This window comes from Salvelinus sp. IW2-2015, linkage group LG5 (genome assembly GCF_002910315.2).
Source record: "Salvelinus sp. IW2-2015 linkage group LG5, ASM291031v2, whole genome shotgun sequence".
NCBI classification, from domain to species: domain Eukaryota; kingdom Metazoa; phylum Chordata; class Actinopteri; order Salmoniformes; family Salmonidae; genus Salvelinus; species Salvelinus sp. IW2-2015.
Window position 1 is genome coordinate 17,587,693 of NC_036844.1, and position 18,397 is coordinate 17,606,089.

Consider the following 18,397-nt stretch of genomic DNA (forward strand, 5'->3'; position numbering starts at 1 on the left):
TACATTCTTTAGGCCCTAATCTATGGATTTCCCATCACTGGGAATACCGATATCCATCTGTTGGTCACAGATGCCTTAAAAAAAAAAAAAATAGGGGCTAGGATCAGAACCAGTCAGTCATTTGGTGTGACCACCATTTGCCTCATGCAACACGACACATCTCCTTCACATAGAGTTGATCAGGCTGTTGAATGTAGCATGTGGAATGTTGTCCCACTCCTCTTCAATGGCTGTGCTAAGTTGCTGGATATTGTTGGGAACTGGAACATGCTGTTGATCCAGAGTATCCCAAATATGCTCAATGGGTGACATGTCTGGTGAGTATTCAGGCCATGGAAGAACTGGGACATTTTCAGCTTCAAGGAATTGTGTACAGATCCTTACGACATGGGGACGTGCATTATCATTAACCCTTCACCTAACCCTTTTAGCCAACCTTAACCCTTCACCTAATCCTTTTAGCTAACCCTAACCATTTAACCTATCTAACGTTAGCCACCTAGCTAGACTTCATAACATATTGTATGTTTTGCAAATTTGTAACATATAATACAAATTGTATTTCGTAACATACCCACAAATTAATACATATCATACTAAATTGAGTCTTGTTTTTACGTACAGAATAATACAAAATGCTATTAAACCAGGTTGCATTACAGTAGGCAAAAAGTCTCTCTCACTCAGACATATTTGTGATTGGCATGTGTCTCCATCTGGCATATGCATTCCAAATACAGTGAGCTCCAAAAATATTGGGACAGTGACACATTTTTGTTGTTTTGGCTCTGTACTCCAGCACTTTGAATTTGAAATGATACAATGACTTACGTTAAAGTGCAGACTGTTAGCTGTAATTTGACTATATTTTCATCCATATCGGGTGAACCATTTAAAAATTACAGCACATTTTGTACATAGTCCCCCCATTTTAGAGGTCCCAAGGAATTGGGACAAATAATTTTCGTATTTATTTACCCTTTTTAACTAGGCAAGTCAGTTAAGAACACATTCTTATTTACAATGAAGGCCTATCAAAAGGCCTCCTGTGGTCCAAAGTTAGTTATTTGGTTCCGTATTCCTAGCACCCAATGCTTGTGACTCTACAACCTTGTTGGATACATTTGCTGTTTGTTTTGATTATTTTGTGCCCAATAGAAATGAATTTTAAATAATGTATTGTGTCATTTTGGAGTCACTTTTTTTGTAAATAAGAATATGTTTCTGAACACTTCTACATTAATGTGGATGCTACAATGATTGTGGATAGTCCTGAATGAATCGTGAGTAATGTTGAGAGTTCTCACAAATATCCTATCCCCAAGACATGCTAACGTTTCACCATTACAATAACGTGGGGGAGGGAGGCAGGGTTTGTATGCCTCTAAATTTCTGATTCATTCAGGATTATCCGTAATCATGGTAGAATCTACATTAATGTAGAAGTTTTTAAAAACGTTTTTCTTTACAAGATAAGTGACTCTAATATGACACAATACATTATATATCATCAATTTCCATTGGGCACCAAATAATCTGAAACACAACCAAAACAAACAGCAAATCATTCTAAAAAAAAAAAGCAAATCACTGAAAAGCAGAGGAAACTGCAGTTCTGAAATGCATCAAAAAGCGTGAAGACTTCTGCCTGAAGCCCATACACGCCGCAGCATACGTGTTGGATGCCAAGTATGCTGGCTAGAGCATCCTGTCTGGTGCAGAGATCAACAAGGCCTATGGTGTCATCACTACTGTGTCTCGCTGCCTTGGCCTGGATGAGGGCAAGGTTCTTGGCAGTCTGGCGAAGTACACTTCCAAGCAAGGGCTTTGGGATGGAGATGCAATATGGCAGTCGTGCCAACATATCTCATCAGCCACCTGGTGGAAGGGACTTTGTGGATCTGAGGCTCTTCCCCGGTTGCCTCCATCATCCTCCAAATCCCACCAACATCAGCTGCCTCAGAGCACAACAGCTCCTTTTTTTGGAACACACAAGAAACAAGCCATCCTCAAACATGGAACAAGACATCCTCAACAAGGTTGGTAAGTGAATGTGAAGATGAGGCTTCAGAGTCTGATGTTCTAGAGGTGGACATTGAAGAGGTCCAGGGAGAAGACATGGAAGCCTTAGAGGAAGACAACCATAGCTTTAGTTTCTAATGGGAGATGCGATGGATCATTGGGGATCATTCAATATTCTCTTTTGTTGTTCAACTCATTTAAAGTTCAATTCATAAAATAATTATTATTTAAAAAAATAATTATATTGGAAGGATTTAATCATTTGCAATTATGTCTACTGAAAAGGTAAAAGGTTTATGTTTCTGTCTCCATGTGATATGGTAAATATATCCAATGCAAAAAACATCTACATTTAAATGGTATTAATATTAATTTGCATATATTTCCATTAATTCCCATATATTCCTGTTAATTCCCACGGAAAGGTTCCACCTCTGAATATTCCCCAAAATGTGCAACCCTAGTCCAAACACACCAAGACAGTCGTGAAGAGGGCACAACAAAACGTATTCCCCCTCAGGAGACTGAAAAGATTTGGCATGGGTCCTCAGATCCTCAAAAGGTTCGACAGCTGCACCATCGAAAGCGTCCTGAAGGGTTGCATCACTGGCTGGTATGGCAACTGCTCGGGCTCTGACCGCAAGGCTCTACAGAGGGTAGTGCGTACGGCCCAGTACATCACTGGGGCCAAGCTTCCTGCCATCCAGGACCTCTATACCAGGCGGTGTCAGAGGAAGGCCCTAAAAATTGTCAAAGATTCCAGCCACCCTAGTCAGACTGTTCTCTCTGTTACCGCACGGCAAGCGGTACCGGAGCAGCAAGTCTAGGTCCAAGAGGCTTCTAAACAGCTTCTATCCCAAGCCATAAGACTCCTGAACAGCTAATCAAATGGCTACCCATACTATTTTCATCCCCCCCACCCTCTTCTATGCTGCTGCTACTCTCTGGTATTATCTATGCATAGTCACTTTAATAACTCTACTTACATGTACATATTACCTCGACACCAGTGCCCCTGCACATTGACTCTGTACCGGTACCCCCCTTGTATATAAACTCCCTATTGTTATTTCACTGCCTCGCTTTAATTATTTGTTATTCTTATGGTGTGAGGATGGAATGGTGTGTGTGTGTGATGATGATGATGATGATGGGGGGCTCTGGGTGTTAATGGCCAGAGGACTAAGCCTCCGTGGGGATTATGAGAAAATGGGGCGGGGTGCATACATGATCTATCAGGGCTTAGTACCAGAATTATCACGGCAGCAGCGTTTTCATTAGTGTAATGTTTAGAGATCTCCAGAATTGTATAAGAGTGACTTGCTGTCATCCCCTCTGGGCCTGCCCATCGCCTGTAATGTGGCTGTAATTGTCCATTTTGTTTCTCTGAGGGGGAAAATACATCTGTCAGAGCTGATGGTTAGGGGACACAGGGCTCGTTATCGCAAATGTAGTAGCTAGTGGGCAGGGTTCAGTGTAGTGTGTATGTGTGATGGCAGTGAGCACAGTGGTGGGAAAGAGGGTTGGTAGTTAGGGGTTTAGAATATTGCGGAGGGAAGTGAGATATGTTAGTGGAACCGTTGTGAGTAGCATGGGGTGTAAGTGAAGAAACAGCTGAGGGCTCAAAGATGAAGTTTAAGAAATTCATTACCATCATGCAGGCGGCCATGGGGATCGTTCCCCTCAACAAAAGAGAGCTCCTACCACCTGGGAGGAAACGATGGAGGCCCCCAGGGTGAGTGAAGCAGAGGTGTGGCGTATGAGCGTGAAATGAATGTGGGTCTAGTGTCTATGTAGCTTAACTCTGGTGGATTCAAGTACAAGCATTTACTGCACCTCTAACGTAGTTGAATCATTTGCACTACAAATAATAAATTGTGTGCCAGAATGTATAGATGTTTCAGCCAGATGGTACTAGCCTACATGCTACAGCATGAGCATGTGTGTTGTCATTAGTTCCAGCTCAGGTCATAGAGCTTTGAGTGTGACTATAGATGCACAGCAGATGAATGTAGCAGAGATCCTGTGAGTCGCATGGCTCTCCTTAGCTGACCCAGTCCAGCCACTCACTGGATCTGTTATGGAACCGTTCTTTAGTTTGTGTATATATTTATCATTCAGTGAAATGTATTTATAAAGCCCTTTTTACATCAGCACATCACAAAGTGCTATATGACCCCTCACCCACTGAGGTTTTGTGTGTGTGATCCCTCGCCCACTTTTGAGGTTGTTGTAGATCAGTAATTCACTATGCACAATATTGGTCTTCGTCATTCTCCCAAGATACATAGATTGCAGTATTTTTAGTTTGGAGATTTCCTAATCGTGCAGTCTCATTCCAGGCTGTATCACAACCGGCCGTGATTGGGAGTCACATAGGGCGGCGCACATTTGGCCCAGCGTCATCCGGGTTAGGGTTTGGCTGGTGTAGGCCATCATTGTAAATAAAAATGTGTTCTTGACGGACTTGCCTAGTCAAATAAAATTGAAATAAAACTAAATATATGCTGATAGAAGCTTGCCTGTAGTTTCCCTGCACATCTGCTAGGGTCAGGGTATTGGGGAGATAGTTGGAAAGGAAAAGGCAAATGACACGAGCTGAGCATTTGGTCAAAACAAAAATATGAAAGCAACATGCAACAATTTCAAAGATATTACTGAGTTACAGTTCATATCAGTAAATTGTAATAAATTCATTAGGCCCTAATCTATGTATTTCACATGACTGGGAATACAGATATGCATCTGTTGGTCACAGATGCCTTTTTTTGAAAGGTAGGGGCATGGATCAGAACCCCTGTCAGTATGTGGTGTGACCACCATTTGGATCATGCAGCGTGACACATTTCCTTCGCATAGAGAGTTGATCAGGCTGTTGATTGTGGAATGTTGTCCACTCTTCAATGGCTGTGTGAAGTTACTGGATATTGTCGGGAACTGAAACACGCTGTCGTATACGTCGATCCAGAACATCCCAAACATGCTCATTGGGTGACATGTCTGGTGACTATGCAGGCTATGGAAGAAGTGGAACATTTTCAGCTTCCAGGAATTGTGTACAGATCCTTGTGACATGGGGCTGTGCATTATCATGCTGAAACATGAGGTGATGGCGGCGGGTGAATGGCACGACAATGGACCTCAGGATCTTGTCACTGTGTATTCAAATTGTCATCATATAAAATGCAATTGTGTTTGTTGTCCGCACCGCCACTCTGTTTACAACGTTGACATCAGCAAACCCCTTCGCCAACACTATGTCATACACACTGTCGGCCATCTGCCCGGTACAGTTGAAACCATGATTAATCCTTGAAGAGCACACTTCTCCATCGTGCCAGTGCCCATCGAAGGTGAGCATTTGTACACAGAAGCTGGTTACAACGTCGAACTGCAGTCAGTCAGTCAAGACCCTGGTGAGGACGACGAGCATGCAGATGAGCTTCCCTGAGACGGTTTCTGACAGTTTGTGCAGAAATTCTTATTTTTGTGCATATGGGTTTTGTGGGATTTTTAAAATTCAGCTCATGAAACATGGGACCTACACTTTACATGTTGCGTTATTATGTTTTTGTTCAGTGTATTTATTCCTGTTCTGACACAAGGCCAAATAGCAGAGCATATGTTTGGCTAAAATGCAAACAGATTACAGCTACACTGGCTCTCGTTGTTGTCCCCTCCCCCCTCTGCCCTCTTACCAATGCAATCAAAAAAAAAAAAAATGTTGTCTATTTTTTTTAAAACTATTTTTGTATTCGACAGGCAGAATAAATAGCATTAGACAAATGCTTTATCGCCACACATCCATATCACATGACATTCAATAATACAGATGTTAATCAATAAAATAAGGTATTTATAGTACATGTGTAACAGGTGTGAAATGGCTAGCTAGTTAGCGTTGCGCGCTAGTAGCGTTTAATTTTTTGACGTCACGCTCTGAGACCTTGAAGTAGTTGTTTCCCTTGCTCTGCAAAGGCCACGGCTTTTGTGCAGCGATCGGTACCGATGCTTCGTGGGAGGCAGTTGTTGTTTTCAGAGGGTTCCTGGGTTGAGCCCAGGTTGGGGCAAGGAGAGGGATGGAAGCAACTCTTACACATGCACAGACATACCAATTAACAGTACATGGTATGCTAATTGATTCCACCATTACAAGAACAAATATTTGTCTTAATTAGTTTCTACTTTTTTCTTCCGAGTTACATTTTACATAGGTTGACAATTAAAACTCCTTATACAAAGTTGAACTCTGATCTTAATGTTAAGTAATGATTATCGAAAGCCCTTTTGTCTCTCCCCACAGGGACACATCCGGTACTGACCAGTCCAACACTGACCTGTACCGATCTAGCTGCTCCTGGGATAGGTTCTACTGGACCAAAGAAGCCCAGTACCTGTGTCTCTGTCGACTCTCTTCACCCAGCTACTCTGCTATTCTGAAGGTACGTCATCTTTTCTGCAAACTTTGTACATGTATTCTTTACCCATCCTAATCTGCCCTAATACCGTGGGTGTGTGTGGTTGGACATATGATTTATACAGTGCCATTTTGTGATCTACTCTGTAAACAGGACATCAAGAGTGGTTTTGGCAGTAGGATATGGTTTAAAAGTCAGTTTGAAAATCTTTGCTGGATATCTATTACCTTGGATCGTCCTTCGGTTATTCATGTTCCCCCATTCACAATGTATCCAAGGCCTATGTCCTTTAGCACTATTTGGAAGTTGCTGGCCCACGCACCTCACCCAATGCATATTTATCCAGGAATATTAGGAGTCTTCCATAGAAGCAGTTTAAAGAGAACTGAGGAAAAGATTCAGGCCACCCATCACAACAGATTATTGTACTAAATGCATGTGCAACCGGAAATGCTGTTTGGTCTTGAGGTTACTAGTAGCACTGTTATCTACTTTACTTTGATGCAATGACATGGAGCTACGCTTGATGGCTACATAACTTGACAGCTCTGAATCTGATATTGGAACGACACACCCGCATATTAATATTTTTATTCAGTTTGCATTGTTAGATTGAAATAATGTCCTTTTTACAACACTGAAACTCTACAACTAACAATCATACTTTCCAATTTGGAACTGACTGACTTGCCTCTGTTAGTCTTGGGACACCCAGGGGCGAAAAATCTATTAAAGTAATCTGGGAAGGATCCATTTTGTCAAAATAAAATGGACAGAATTCCAAGTGATAATGAATGCGTGTTGTATTTTATTGGTTTGAACATTAGTTGGGTGTTTTTATAAAAATTATTTGGTTGTGGTAATGGACTGTGTTTATAGGTCTACGTATTTGTTGAGATAAAAATATCGAGACACTTACATTGGTACATCCTGATACTGTCAACATACTGAGTTGTTTTAGAGTCTTTAAAAAACGTTTTAACTCTGACCCTTTTTCCAGCATTGGGTAACATCCCCCCACGTCTATTTCTATGGGCACAAGCACTGTTCATGACAAACTGTTCACCCCCCCCTCGTTGTTGGCAGATAGAACATTTGCAATTCTACACATTATGCCATGTGTTTTTGTGATATTTGAGTGAGTCAAACATTACAATAACATGTTAGCTGACATGGGTTAGTTGATCTGGACATTTCTGACAAGTTAGAAATAACTCTACTAGTGATTTTAATCCAGTACTGTAGGTAAATGTTACCCCTTGAAATCTGTTAGTGTCTTTGATAGAGTGCATTTGGGCACCCCGTGTAGTGTAGCTAGCTGTTCTGGAAGTAGAGGGCATACTGCTACAAGAAGACATTCTAGAGTGGACTAGTCTGATGGCTGCCCTGTAGATAAAACCACACCATAATGAGAACTGTATAGAATTGCAGTGCTGGAGTTATAGACATGCCTGGCATGTGTATTGTGTAAGGCTTTGTAGCAGATATGTATGGTTGTTTGTGTTGTCTTATTCTATTGTGTGTGTGTGTGTGCATGATATTTGTTGTTTTATCTGAACAAGAATAAAGGATGTGGTTTTTAAAGCATGTGGTTAAAGCGTTTGCTTTTGTGTGTGCATATTGGGTATATCCATTTAAATTCAATCACTTTTTGACGTCTCTTTTGATTTGAAACCTTTCATACATGTTTGCCCATGGAAGAAGTGAGTTTTTGGAACTGGATGCCAACACGCATATAATTTAAATGATTACAAACAATTGTTGTCAAACAACTTGTATATATATTTTTTGTTGTACAAAACAATCCTTTTCATAATGTGTCAATTTATCTAAACGCAGAAAATCATATTTTTTTCATATTCGCATATGTTGTAGCTTAGACCCCATTTCACATCATCTGAGGTTTTGTGTTATGCCTGCCATCGGTTGAGACACAACATTCTCTTGAATAGAGGGTGGGTGTCATTTCAAACATAGAAATATAATTCATAGAGCCTTCATACCACTACAAGTTCGCTGGTAGACAATTTGACATTTTAATTTAATAGAAATTGTAACTTTTAATTACTACCAAAAAACAAAGATGACCGTGTTGTGTACTACATCACATACAGTACCAGTCAAAAGTTTGGACACAGCTACTCATTCAAGGGCTTTTCTTAATTGTTTTACCATTTTCTACATTGTAGAATAATTGTGAAGACATCAAAACTATGAAATAGCACATACAGAATCATGTAGTAATCAAAGTAAAAACAAAAAAAGAGTGTGCAAAGCTGTTATCAAGGCAAAGGGTGGCTACTTTGAAGGATCTAAAAAATATTTGGATTTGTTTTTACTTTGATTACTACACGATTCTGTATGTGCTATTTCATAGTTTTGATGTCTTCACAATTATTCTACAATGTAGAAAATGGTAAAACAATTAAGAAAAGCCCTTGAATGAGTAGCTGTGTCCAAACTTTTGACTGGTACTGTATGTGATGTAGTACACAATTTTTGGGGACCACTTTTGGCTGGTGAGTGCTACTTTCAGAGCTAATGACTCTAAAGTATACAAAAGTACCAGAGAATCTTTTTAAATGATAGGTCTTGATGTCTATTCTATTAACTATATTTCTATGATTTCAATAGATTTCCTATGGAGGATTGACAGTATAATTTACAGCAGATATTCCCATTCAAGTCAACATTCTCTGTGTGGACATCCAACCATCCTTTTTGGTATCATTTTGAAAGTTTAAATGCCAATTTTATTCCCATAGTAGTAGTTAAAATAAATAAATAATTAAACTCGAAGATAAGTGCTTCCAGTGACCTCGTCGGTTTTCATCGTGGGATTTTTGACCAATTGTGAGTAGGCATTGCCTACTAATTGTCTATGAATTGGTTGATTATGTCATTGGAAACACTTAGAGAAAGCATATTGTTTTTACTACATAGAAACGGGCCATTTTCACATGTTATTGGGGTGGTGCTTGAGATTATGAATATGAAGTTGAAACATTGTGAAATTACATTTTAATTCAAAAAAAAAATGAATGTTTGTCACAAATGTTTTACATACATTATAAAATAGTTTGACAACCCTGTTTGTAAGCTTTTAAATTATATCAATTTCAACCGTTTATCTTTTTCAGTGATGAAAACATGGTATGATGGGGTATGCAAAGTGGGTCAACTTTGAGCACCTTTTATCTCTTGAATATTTTGGCAGTCGGGTCCAAAAAGTCACTTTCTGACCACTTCTACAATGGGAAATTTAGGTTCCGTTTAAATCAAAAGGGATGCTGTCAAAAAGTGATTGAATCCAAATTCACACGTACATCTGCATATACTCATTCGTATATGTCGGTGTGCGATTATCTTGGTGAATCTATGCATGTTATTTTGTGTGCATGTGTATTTAATCATCGCCGCGTTTGCAATTGTGTGTTTACACTCTGTGGACGGTGGGATTTGCGCTGAATGTAGGCCAGCAGAATACAGCTTACGTCAAAGCTAGGCAGGCAGATAAATGCAGGGTGTGGCTGCTGCCACTGCTGCTGTGGAAATGGATGAGGTTGTGGCGTAGCAGCTCAGGCAGCCAGAGCAAATAATCAGTGGAGGTAGATAGAGCAGAGAAGGAACCATGAAGACTGTCCTACACCTGCACAGGAAATGGATCCACACCTACAAGGCCATCCGTATCCTCCAGGGGCTCGTGAGTGACTCCAGCTTGGCTCTAGTTAGACAGGTGGTCTGGGTGGAAAGGTAGACCGATAAGCAGGTGTTTCATGGTGGGTGTAGTAGTTGGTTAAAATGTGGGTGGGTACTTTGGTCAAGTTTTCTGTTTTCAGCTGGTATGTGTACTGTATTGGATGGTTCGTGTAAGGCTGAGGGTGTGCGGAAGCAGTAGTCCATGTGTGATTCTGCTGATTACTTGGTGTGTACTGTACCATGTGCTCAGAGGGTATTGGTTGGGAACATGGAATTTGTTTGTGCTGGGTATAGCAGAGTGTTATCTTATGTGGCCTTTCTGTTGGGTATATGAGATTTTGAGCATGATGTTTGGCATGGTCCCTCATGATTGAGCTAATAGTGTGCACCTCAGTATGTCCTGTTGAAATGAGAGACACATGGGTATCTCCTGTTCATTGTGGAACGTGTCCTTCTCCCATAGAGCCCAGTCATGGAGGAAACCGTGTGGGAGCAGTACACAGTGACGCTGCAGAGGGTGAGTCCAGCTTTACAACAACACACATACAGCACCACACTACACAATACAACCCATTTAAGTACTGCAACCATAACACACTACAACACTCTTCACTTCAACTGTATCACATTTCAGTGTGTACTTTTATAACAAAAACAGAATTGAATTCTAATTGTCATGCGCAGCTACACCACCAGATTACAATGCAATACACCGTGGGTCCTATTTTAAGATGTGTTTCAGAACATATGACGCACTCTAGTACATGTTCACCCATCTACAGCACACAGACTGGAATAATGCCATGCATGCAATCACATCTGCCCAGGACAGTTAATCGTGTGGCGCTCGTGCTCATTGTCTCCTCCACTCACTCTGCTCTGGCTATAAAGCTGCTTTTTTTTACCACCACATCACTGACCCTTCCACATCCAGCTGTCATACAATCTGCTAGCGAGGATAGAGAGGGAGAGAGAGGGAGAGAGTGTAACGGGCTAATGTGTTGCTCCTTTAGCCGTTACAGGAAAGGTACTGTTTGGCATAGCATAGAGAATTTTCGACCGACCTTCACATGCCGATGCTGTCGGCCAAACTCTCGCGAGCGGAGCAGGGAATGTTTTTAGTAGAGATGGGAGAGGAGATGGGGGTGTTTAAATCTCTGCTCTAATCTCATCTGATCAGCACGGGGGCAGGTACATCACACAGACAACAAGGAGAGAGAGACACACACACGTAAACACTAGGTAGGATGTATGGCTTATCTTACATAAAGACTTCATCACAAACCTAGACAGACAGATACATTTACTCACACACTAACCTGAACAGACAAGGTCACACAGGCACTCGCACACCCATACAAACACATCTCTAATACATGTCCTCTCCACTGCAGGACCCCAAGATGGGTTTTGGTATTGCAGTGTCCGGGGGGCGGGACAACCCCAACGAGGAAAGCGGGGAGATGTCCATAGTGGTATCTGACGTACTTCAAGGAGGGCCCGCCGATGGCCTGCTATTGTACGTACTTCTTGTCAATCCGTCATTATGAGAAATCAAGTGTTCTGTCATTTTGAGGAGCTAATCTGTGTACAGTTTGTATATCCTCATATGTTAATTGTGTTTTGTAGTGAGAATGACCGGGTGGTGCAGGTGAACGCCATTCCCATGGACAGCGTGCCACACTCCTTCGCTGTACAGACCCTCAGAAAGTGTGGAAAAGTAGCCAAAATTGTGAGTGTTTGACATAGTGCTTTCGGAAAGTATTCAGACCCTTTTGACTTTTTCCACATTTTGTTACGTTACAGCCTTATTCTAAAAATAGATTAAATATTTGTTCCCCCCTCATCAATCTAAACACTATCCCCATAATGACAAAGCAAAAACAGGTTTTTAGAAATTTCCCATTTTTTTACCAATTTAAAAACTAGAATTTTACATTTACATAAGTATTCAGACCCTTTACTCAGTACTTCGTTGAAGCACCTTTGACAGAGATCACATCCTCGAGTCTTGGGTATGACACTACAAGCTTGGCACACCTGTATTTGGAGTTTCTTCCATTCTTCTCTGCAGATCCTTTCCAGCTCTGTCAGGTTGAATGGGGAGTGTCGCTGCACAGCTATTTTCAGGTCTGTCCAGAGATTTTCGATCAGGTTCAAGTCCGGGATCTGGCTGGGCCACTCAAGAACATTCAGAGACTTGTCTCGAAGCCACTCCTGCGTTGTCTTGGCTGTATGCTTAGGGTTGCTGTCCTGTTGGAAGGTGAACCTTCACCCCAGTCTGAGGTCCTGAGCGCTCTGGAGCAGGTTTTCATCAAAGATCTCTGTACTTTGCTCCATCTTGGCTTCGATCCTGACTAGTCTCCCAGTCCCTGCCGCTGTAAAAAATCCCCACAGCATGATGCTGCCGCCACCATGATTCACCGTAGGGATGGTGCCAGCTTTCTTCCAGATGTGACACTTGGCATTCAGGCCTAAGAGTTCAAACTTGGTTTCATCAGATCAGAGAATCTTGTTTCTCATGGTCGGAGAGTCCTTTCGGTGCCTTTTGGCAAACTGCAAGCGGGCTGTCATGTGACTTACTGAGGAATGGCATCTGTCTGGCCACAGATGGTTGTCCTTCTGGAAGTTTCTCCCATCTCCACAGAGGAACTCTGGAGCTCTGTCAGTAACCATTGGGTTCTTGGTCACCTCCCTGACCACGGCCCTTCTCCCCCTGTTGCTCAGTTTGGCCAGGCATCCAGCTCTTGGAAGAGTCTTGGTGGTTCCAAACTTCTTCAATTTAAGTATGATGGAGGCCACTCTGTTCTTGGACCTTCAATGCTGCAGAAATGTTTTGGTACCCTTTCCCAGATCTGTGCCTTGACACAGTACTGTCTCAGAGCTCTACGGACAATTCTGTCTACCTCATGGCTTGGTTTGTCATTATGGGGTATTGTGTGTCGATTTGATGGAGGGGAAAAAAACATAATTTCATCCATTTTCGAATAAGGCTGTAACGTACCAAAATGTGAAAAAAGGGAAGGGGTCTGAATACTTTCCAAATGCACTGTATATATATAAAAAAATGTTTGATTGTGGTGGCAAAAGATTCCCAATCCGATGTTTGGGATCTGAGGGTAGACCTGAACACAGCACCGTTCAGCTGCTACACATGTTCTAGATCTGCTAAATTGCTTAGGTCCTAAAAATCATCATTGTGCTGCCTTATTTATAGACCTTTCCAAGGCCTTCGACACTGTTGGCCGTCACATTCTCATTCAAAGGTTGACTGAAATAGGCCTGGATCAGGCGTCTTGCAAGTGGTTTGAGAATGAACTGCCAGACAGGACACAATGTCTGATTTCTGATGGTGTTAAGTCTCGTTTCCTGGATATTACAGAAGCTGTACCGCTGGGGTTCGGTATTGGGAGCATCTACATTTTAAAAAAGTTAATAAATCTATTTTAATATACACACACAATAAATCCATTTATTTTGGGCAGGTCTAAAGAAACATTAATAAAATGTAGTCAATTTTAAAAGAACAGAATTTGAGTCGGCCTACTCTGTTGTCAGGCTATGCGCCATGCCGTAGGCTAGTTCAATTAGCAGACAATATATTCTTATGTCCCGTGCCATTATTTTATATATAATTTTTATCGTAAGAAGAATTTTATTTAACTTAGCTGAATAAAATAAAAAGGATATTTTCCCATTCCGGCATGAGTGCGAATATGAAGTGGCTATGTTGAGCATAAAAGTGATCATTTGAAACAGGTCCTATATGCTAGATTTAGAGTTATTTGGCACCTTACAGTTAAGAATGATACAAACCTTTTAAATCAAAACCTATATGGGCTGCATGATGTTCATGAATCATGTTGAATTTGTTGTCCTCAAGGCACCATTGAAAATGAGACCCTGGTCTCAATGGATTCCCCTGATTAAAAAAATATATATATATATATACAAATTGAATAAATAACAGTTGTCAATGATTCCTGATGGTTCAGTCAGTGCCTGATGTGGTCTTTGTTTTTGACAGACGGTCAAGAGGCCCCGGAAGGTTCCGGTAAACCTGCTGAAACGCGCCCCTTCCCCTGATGACCGCGTCTTCAGTAACGACTACAACGATGACTACGACCAGGACCGCCGCAGTGTGTACAGTGGACGCAGCAGTCATCAAGACCGCGACCACAGCCAGGAGAGGGGTGGTTACACAGACGCTGGCTATCAGGGACGGGGCTTTGACCGTGATTACGGTCGAGATGACCGGGGCAGAAGTATGGAGAGGGACCTCCATCCAGACAGGCAGTACAGACGAGACGGGAGCATGGGTCGCACTCTGGACCGTGAACGTAGCCCTGACCGCCGCTACAAAAGCGACCTCACTCTTGACCGCGACCACAGCCCCGATCGGCGTTACCGCAGCGAACGGGCCCTTGACCGCGACCCCAGCCCCGACAGGCGTTTCCGTAGTGAACGCACTCTGGACCGCACTAACAGCCCCGACCGACGGTACAGAGCCGATCACAGTCCCGCCCGCAGCCATGGTCGCGACCACAGCTTTGAGCGTAACCGTGAACGTGTTCCCAGTGACCGCGACCACAGGAAAGAGCAGATGAAGAGGAGCGGGAGCAGGGAGCGTCTGGACCGCTCACCCTCCCCCACCGCCATGCCAGTCCCCATGGCCCGCCCCCCTCGGGAGCAGGAGCCCCTGGAGAAACCCCTCAACGTGCTGCTGCTGAAGAACAGGCCCAATGAAGGTCTACATACATACATACATACATACATACATACATACATACATACATACATACATACATACATACATACATACATACATACATACATACATACATACATACATGCATGCATGCATGCATACATACATACATACATACATGCATACATACATGCATACATACATGCATACATACATACATACATTTGATTTGACATACATGCATACATACATACAAATTTGATTTGACATGCATACATACTGTACTAACACTCCATATTTACAGTGATATATCTCTACTATGCTCATTCCTCTAAGACAGCCTGTGATAAATGTTTACTATCAGTTAAACCATGTTTTTATGTTTACACCATGTGTTTTGTGTGTGTGTTAGAGTATGGTCTGCGTCTGGGCAGTCAGCTGTTTATTAAGGAGATGACCAGCACAGGTCTGGCCTGCAGGGATGGCAACCTACAGGAGGGAGACATCATACTGAAGGTAGGAAGGGCCTCACATACAGACCACTGTTTCATCTCTGCCCTGGGGGAAGCTGTGTTTCACTGCTGCCTCTTTAAAAGTTGCATGTTATGTTGGCCAAAAACTATAATGGGATTTATCCCCCCCTCCCATATTACTTAAGAATGATCCGTCTCGGACAGTGGGCTACAGATATTATGCGTGTTTGCTACATTTACATTTACATTTAAGTCATTTAGCAGACGCTCTTATCCAGAGCGACTTACAAATTGCTACGATACACTGTGAATGTGATTTGACTCTCTTTCTCACTCTGTGTCAGATCAATGGTACAGTGACCGAGAACCTGTCTCTGAGCGATGCAGGGAAGCTGATCGAGAAGTCTCGAGGAAAGCTGCAGCTGGTGGTGCAGAGAGACAGGAGACAGGTCCTGGTCAGGATTCCTCCCCTGGCAGACAGCGACTCTGAGCTCGATGGTGAGAGACCCTCCACTCTCAGTCTCTGTGGCAGCAGCTCCTTTCCTTTTTAAGGAAAACTACATTTTTATGTGGACAGATTCAGAACGGTCCCAGTGCTTTGTAGAAGTTATTAATTGAGAGTGTTTTAACCTACTGTATTGTCTACTGATATGAACATGTATGTTTTCGGTTGTATTGTCCTGTCCATATCTGTTTTTATTGAATTGTCTGTTTTCTTTTTGTTTGATTCTGGCAACAACAACAACGTTTCCCCTTAGGGATAATAAAGTTTTGTTTCAACTTTACTCACCTTCCACCCGACCTGTCATTGGTATAGAGAGAATATGAAACGGTATACCCATGCATGTCAGCCAAACAGACACCTTATTGATGACATTTAGTCTATTCCATCAATAACATTTCACATTTCTATAGAAATAATGCATGAAAAAGAGAACGTGTTCTCTTCAGTGTCACCTGGCTGTCTCTATGGCTACTGGCTCTATTTCGGTATATTTGTCACGTGATCAAAGTGCAGGTTATGATTGGCTTGTGTAATTAAATGGGAGGGTGGGGTGATGCGCTAACCCAAAGCGTTTGAGGGGGGCGTTGTCACACACCCGGGGACTTCTGACCCACTTTGGTCCATTCAGGGACGTGGTGTGTGAGTGCTTGGCAGGGGAATATAATCCCCCCCGATAATCCACTTATTGAATATGACAGAATTTCATTATGTTATGGTCTGAAATGTAGCAAATAAATGTGCGATCTAAGATTGGAACTGCAGCTTCTGTTTTGAGAACAGGGGTGCTTGTCTGTGTGTCAGGTATCTGCAAGAAATGTATCTGTCTGAGGTTTGCTGTGTTTGTCTGTTTTCTCTCCACTCCACTAATACCAAATGTAACATTTCTTATGGGAAAAGTCGAGTTAGTGTTACGTGTATAAAGCCTGGCTTGGGTGATCTGTCTGAAGATGAACTAGATGTTGGTAATATTTTGTGTTCCAGATATCTCCGAGATCGAGTCTTACCGCTCCTACTCGCCACAGGATGACCGACGGGCCCCCCACTCAGACCTGTCCTCCCACTCCTCCAATGAGAGGCTCAGAGACAAACCCAGGTAAACAGTCACCCTCTGCTCCCACCTGCTGTATGGATCACTCTTATGTACTGTACCATATAATATTGTCAAGTTGAGATGATATTTACGTTGAGTATCTGTACTCCATCACTATGGCATTTCGGAGAAGATGAAAGCCTACTGTAGCTGTGCAGTACTGTTTGAGAACCATGGGATTATGTGTGTTTTACGATCAGGGAGGAACCTACCAGCAGGCTGGCTAAAATGGGCGCTATGCCGACACCGTTCGCCAAGCCGGCGCGAAAACCGGATAGAGTTGTGGAGGACACTCCCCTTCTGCCAGCAGAGAGGGTGGAGCCCCGCCCAGAAACACCCCCAGGTAAGCACAATGACTTTGAATAACTGAATATGGGACATTTTTATTTCCCGTTATCACATTTATCTGTTATATAAGCAGTGCATCAGTTAACCTACCCATGCATCGTAGCAATGCTCACCAATGACGATTTCCATTTAGTTTTTACAGCACCGGTAGTAACTGTTGCCCCAAAAGTCCACTCTGCCCCAAAGGTACCACTGACGCCAAGCATAGAGGATCAGGAGATATACGGGTAAGTGTTGGTTCCACAAACAAATCTACAGAGAATGGGTCTAGGGTACAGACTCACTATTAACTCAACAGAGTTGTGTACTCTAATGTAGATTATGAATAGAAATGTACAAATGTTATTAACTTGCCTGTTGTCTTAAATGGATTGTGTGTTGTCCAGGCCCAACACGGTGATGGTGCGTTTCCAGAAGGGGGAGAGCGTGGGGCTGAGGCTGGCGGGAGGAAACGATGTGGGAATCTTCATCGCAGGCGTTCAGGAGGACAGTCCTGCAGAACAGGAGGGTCTTCACACTGGGGACCAGATCATGAAGGTAGGGGAAGGGTTAACTTTTACTTGGTACTCATCCCGGATCCGGGAGCACCCCCCACAGTAAAAAAGCTGACTAGCATAGCCTAGCATAGCGTCACAAGTAAATACAAGCATCTAAATATCATTAAATCACAAGTCCAAGACACCAGATGAAAGATACAGATCTTGTGAATCCAGCCATCATTTCTGATTTTTAAAATGTTTTACAGGGAAGACACAATATGTAAATCTATTAGCTAACCACGATAGCAAAAGACACAACTTTTTTCTCCACCATTTTTTTTCTGCATCAGTAGCTATCACTAATTCGACTAAATAAAGATATATATATAGCCACTAACCAAGAAACAATTCATAAGATGACAGTCTGATACATATTTATGGTATAGGATATGTTTTTTTAGAAAAATGTGCATTTTTCAGGTATAAATCACAGTTGTACATTGCAGCTGCAATCTGAAATAGCGTTGGAAGCAGCCGGAATAATTACAGAGACCGACGTCAATTACCAAAATACTCATCCTAAAACATTTCTGAAAAATACACAGCCTACAGCAATCGAAAGACACAGATCTTGTGAATCCAGACAATATTTCAG

At 42.3% G+C, this 18,397-nt stretch overlaps 1 protein-coding gene across 3 annotated transcripts in view; it reads left to right on the forward strand.

Moving 5' to 3' along the window:
- Nucleotides 1-18,397, forward strand: part of LOC111963992 (tight junction protein ZO-2) — a 35,801-nt gene that overhangs the window by 7,060 nt on the left and 10,344 nt on the right. The window contains exons 2-12 of one of the 3 annotated variants that reach the window (XM_023987619.1): nt 6,326-6,464; nt 10,603-10,656; nt 11,534-11,658; nt 11,769-11,871; nt 14,167-14,887; nt 15,260-15,363; nt 15,665-15,818; nt 16,807-16,918; nt 17,116-17,258; nt 17,397-17,490; nt 17,650-17,800. In XM_023987619.1, the coding sequence (XP_023843387.1) occupies nt 10,612-10,656; nt 11,534-11,658; nt 11,769-11,871; nt 14,167-14,887; nt 15,260-15,363; nt 15,665-15,818; nt 16,807-16,918; nt 17,116-17,258; nt 17,397-17,490; nt 17,650-17,800 (1,752 nt within the window). In that variant the 5' untranslated portion in view covers nt 6,326-6,464; nt 10,603-10,611. Of the gene's footprint in view, nt 1-6,325; nt 6,465-9,997; nt 10,144-10,602; nt 10,657-11,533; nt 11,659-11,768; nt 11,872-14,166; nt 14,888-15,259; nt 15,364-15,664; nt 15,819-16,806; nt 16,919-17,115; nt 17,259-17,396; nt 17,491-17,649; nt 17,801-18,397 lie in introns of those variants that run through there. The other 2 variants (XM_070443585.1, XM_070443584.1) reach the window with 2 other exon arrangements.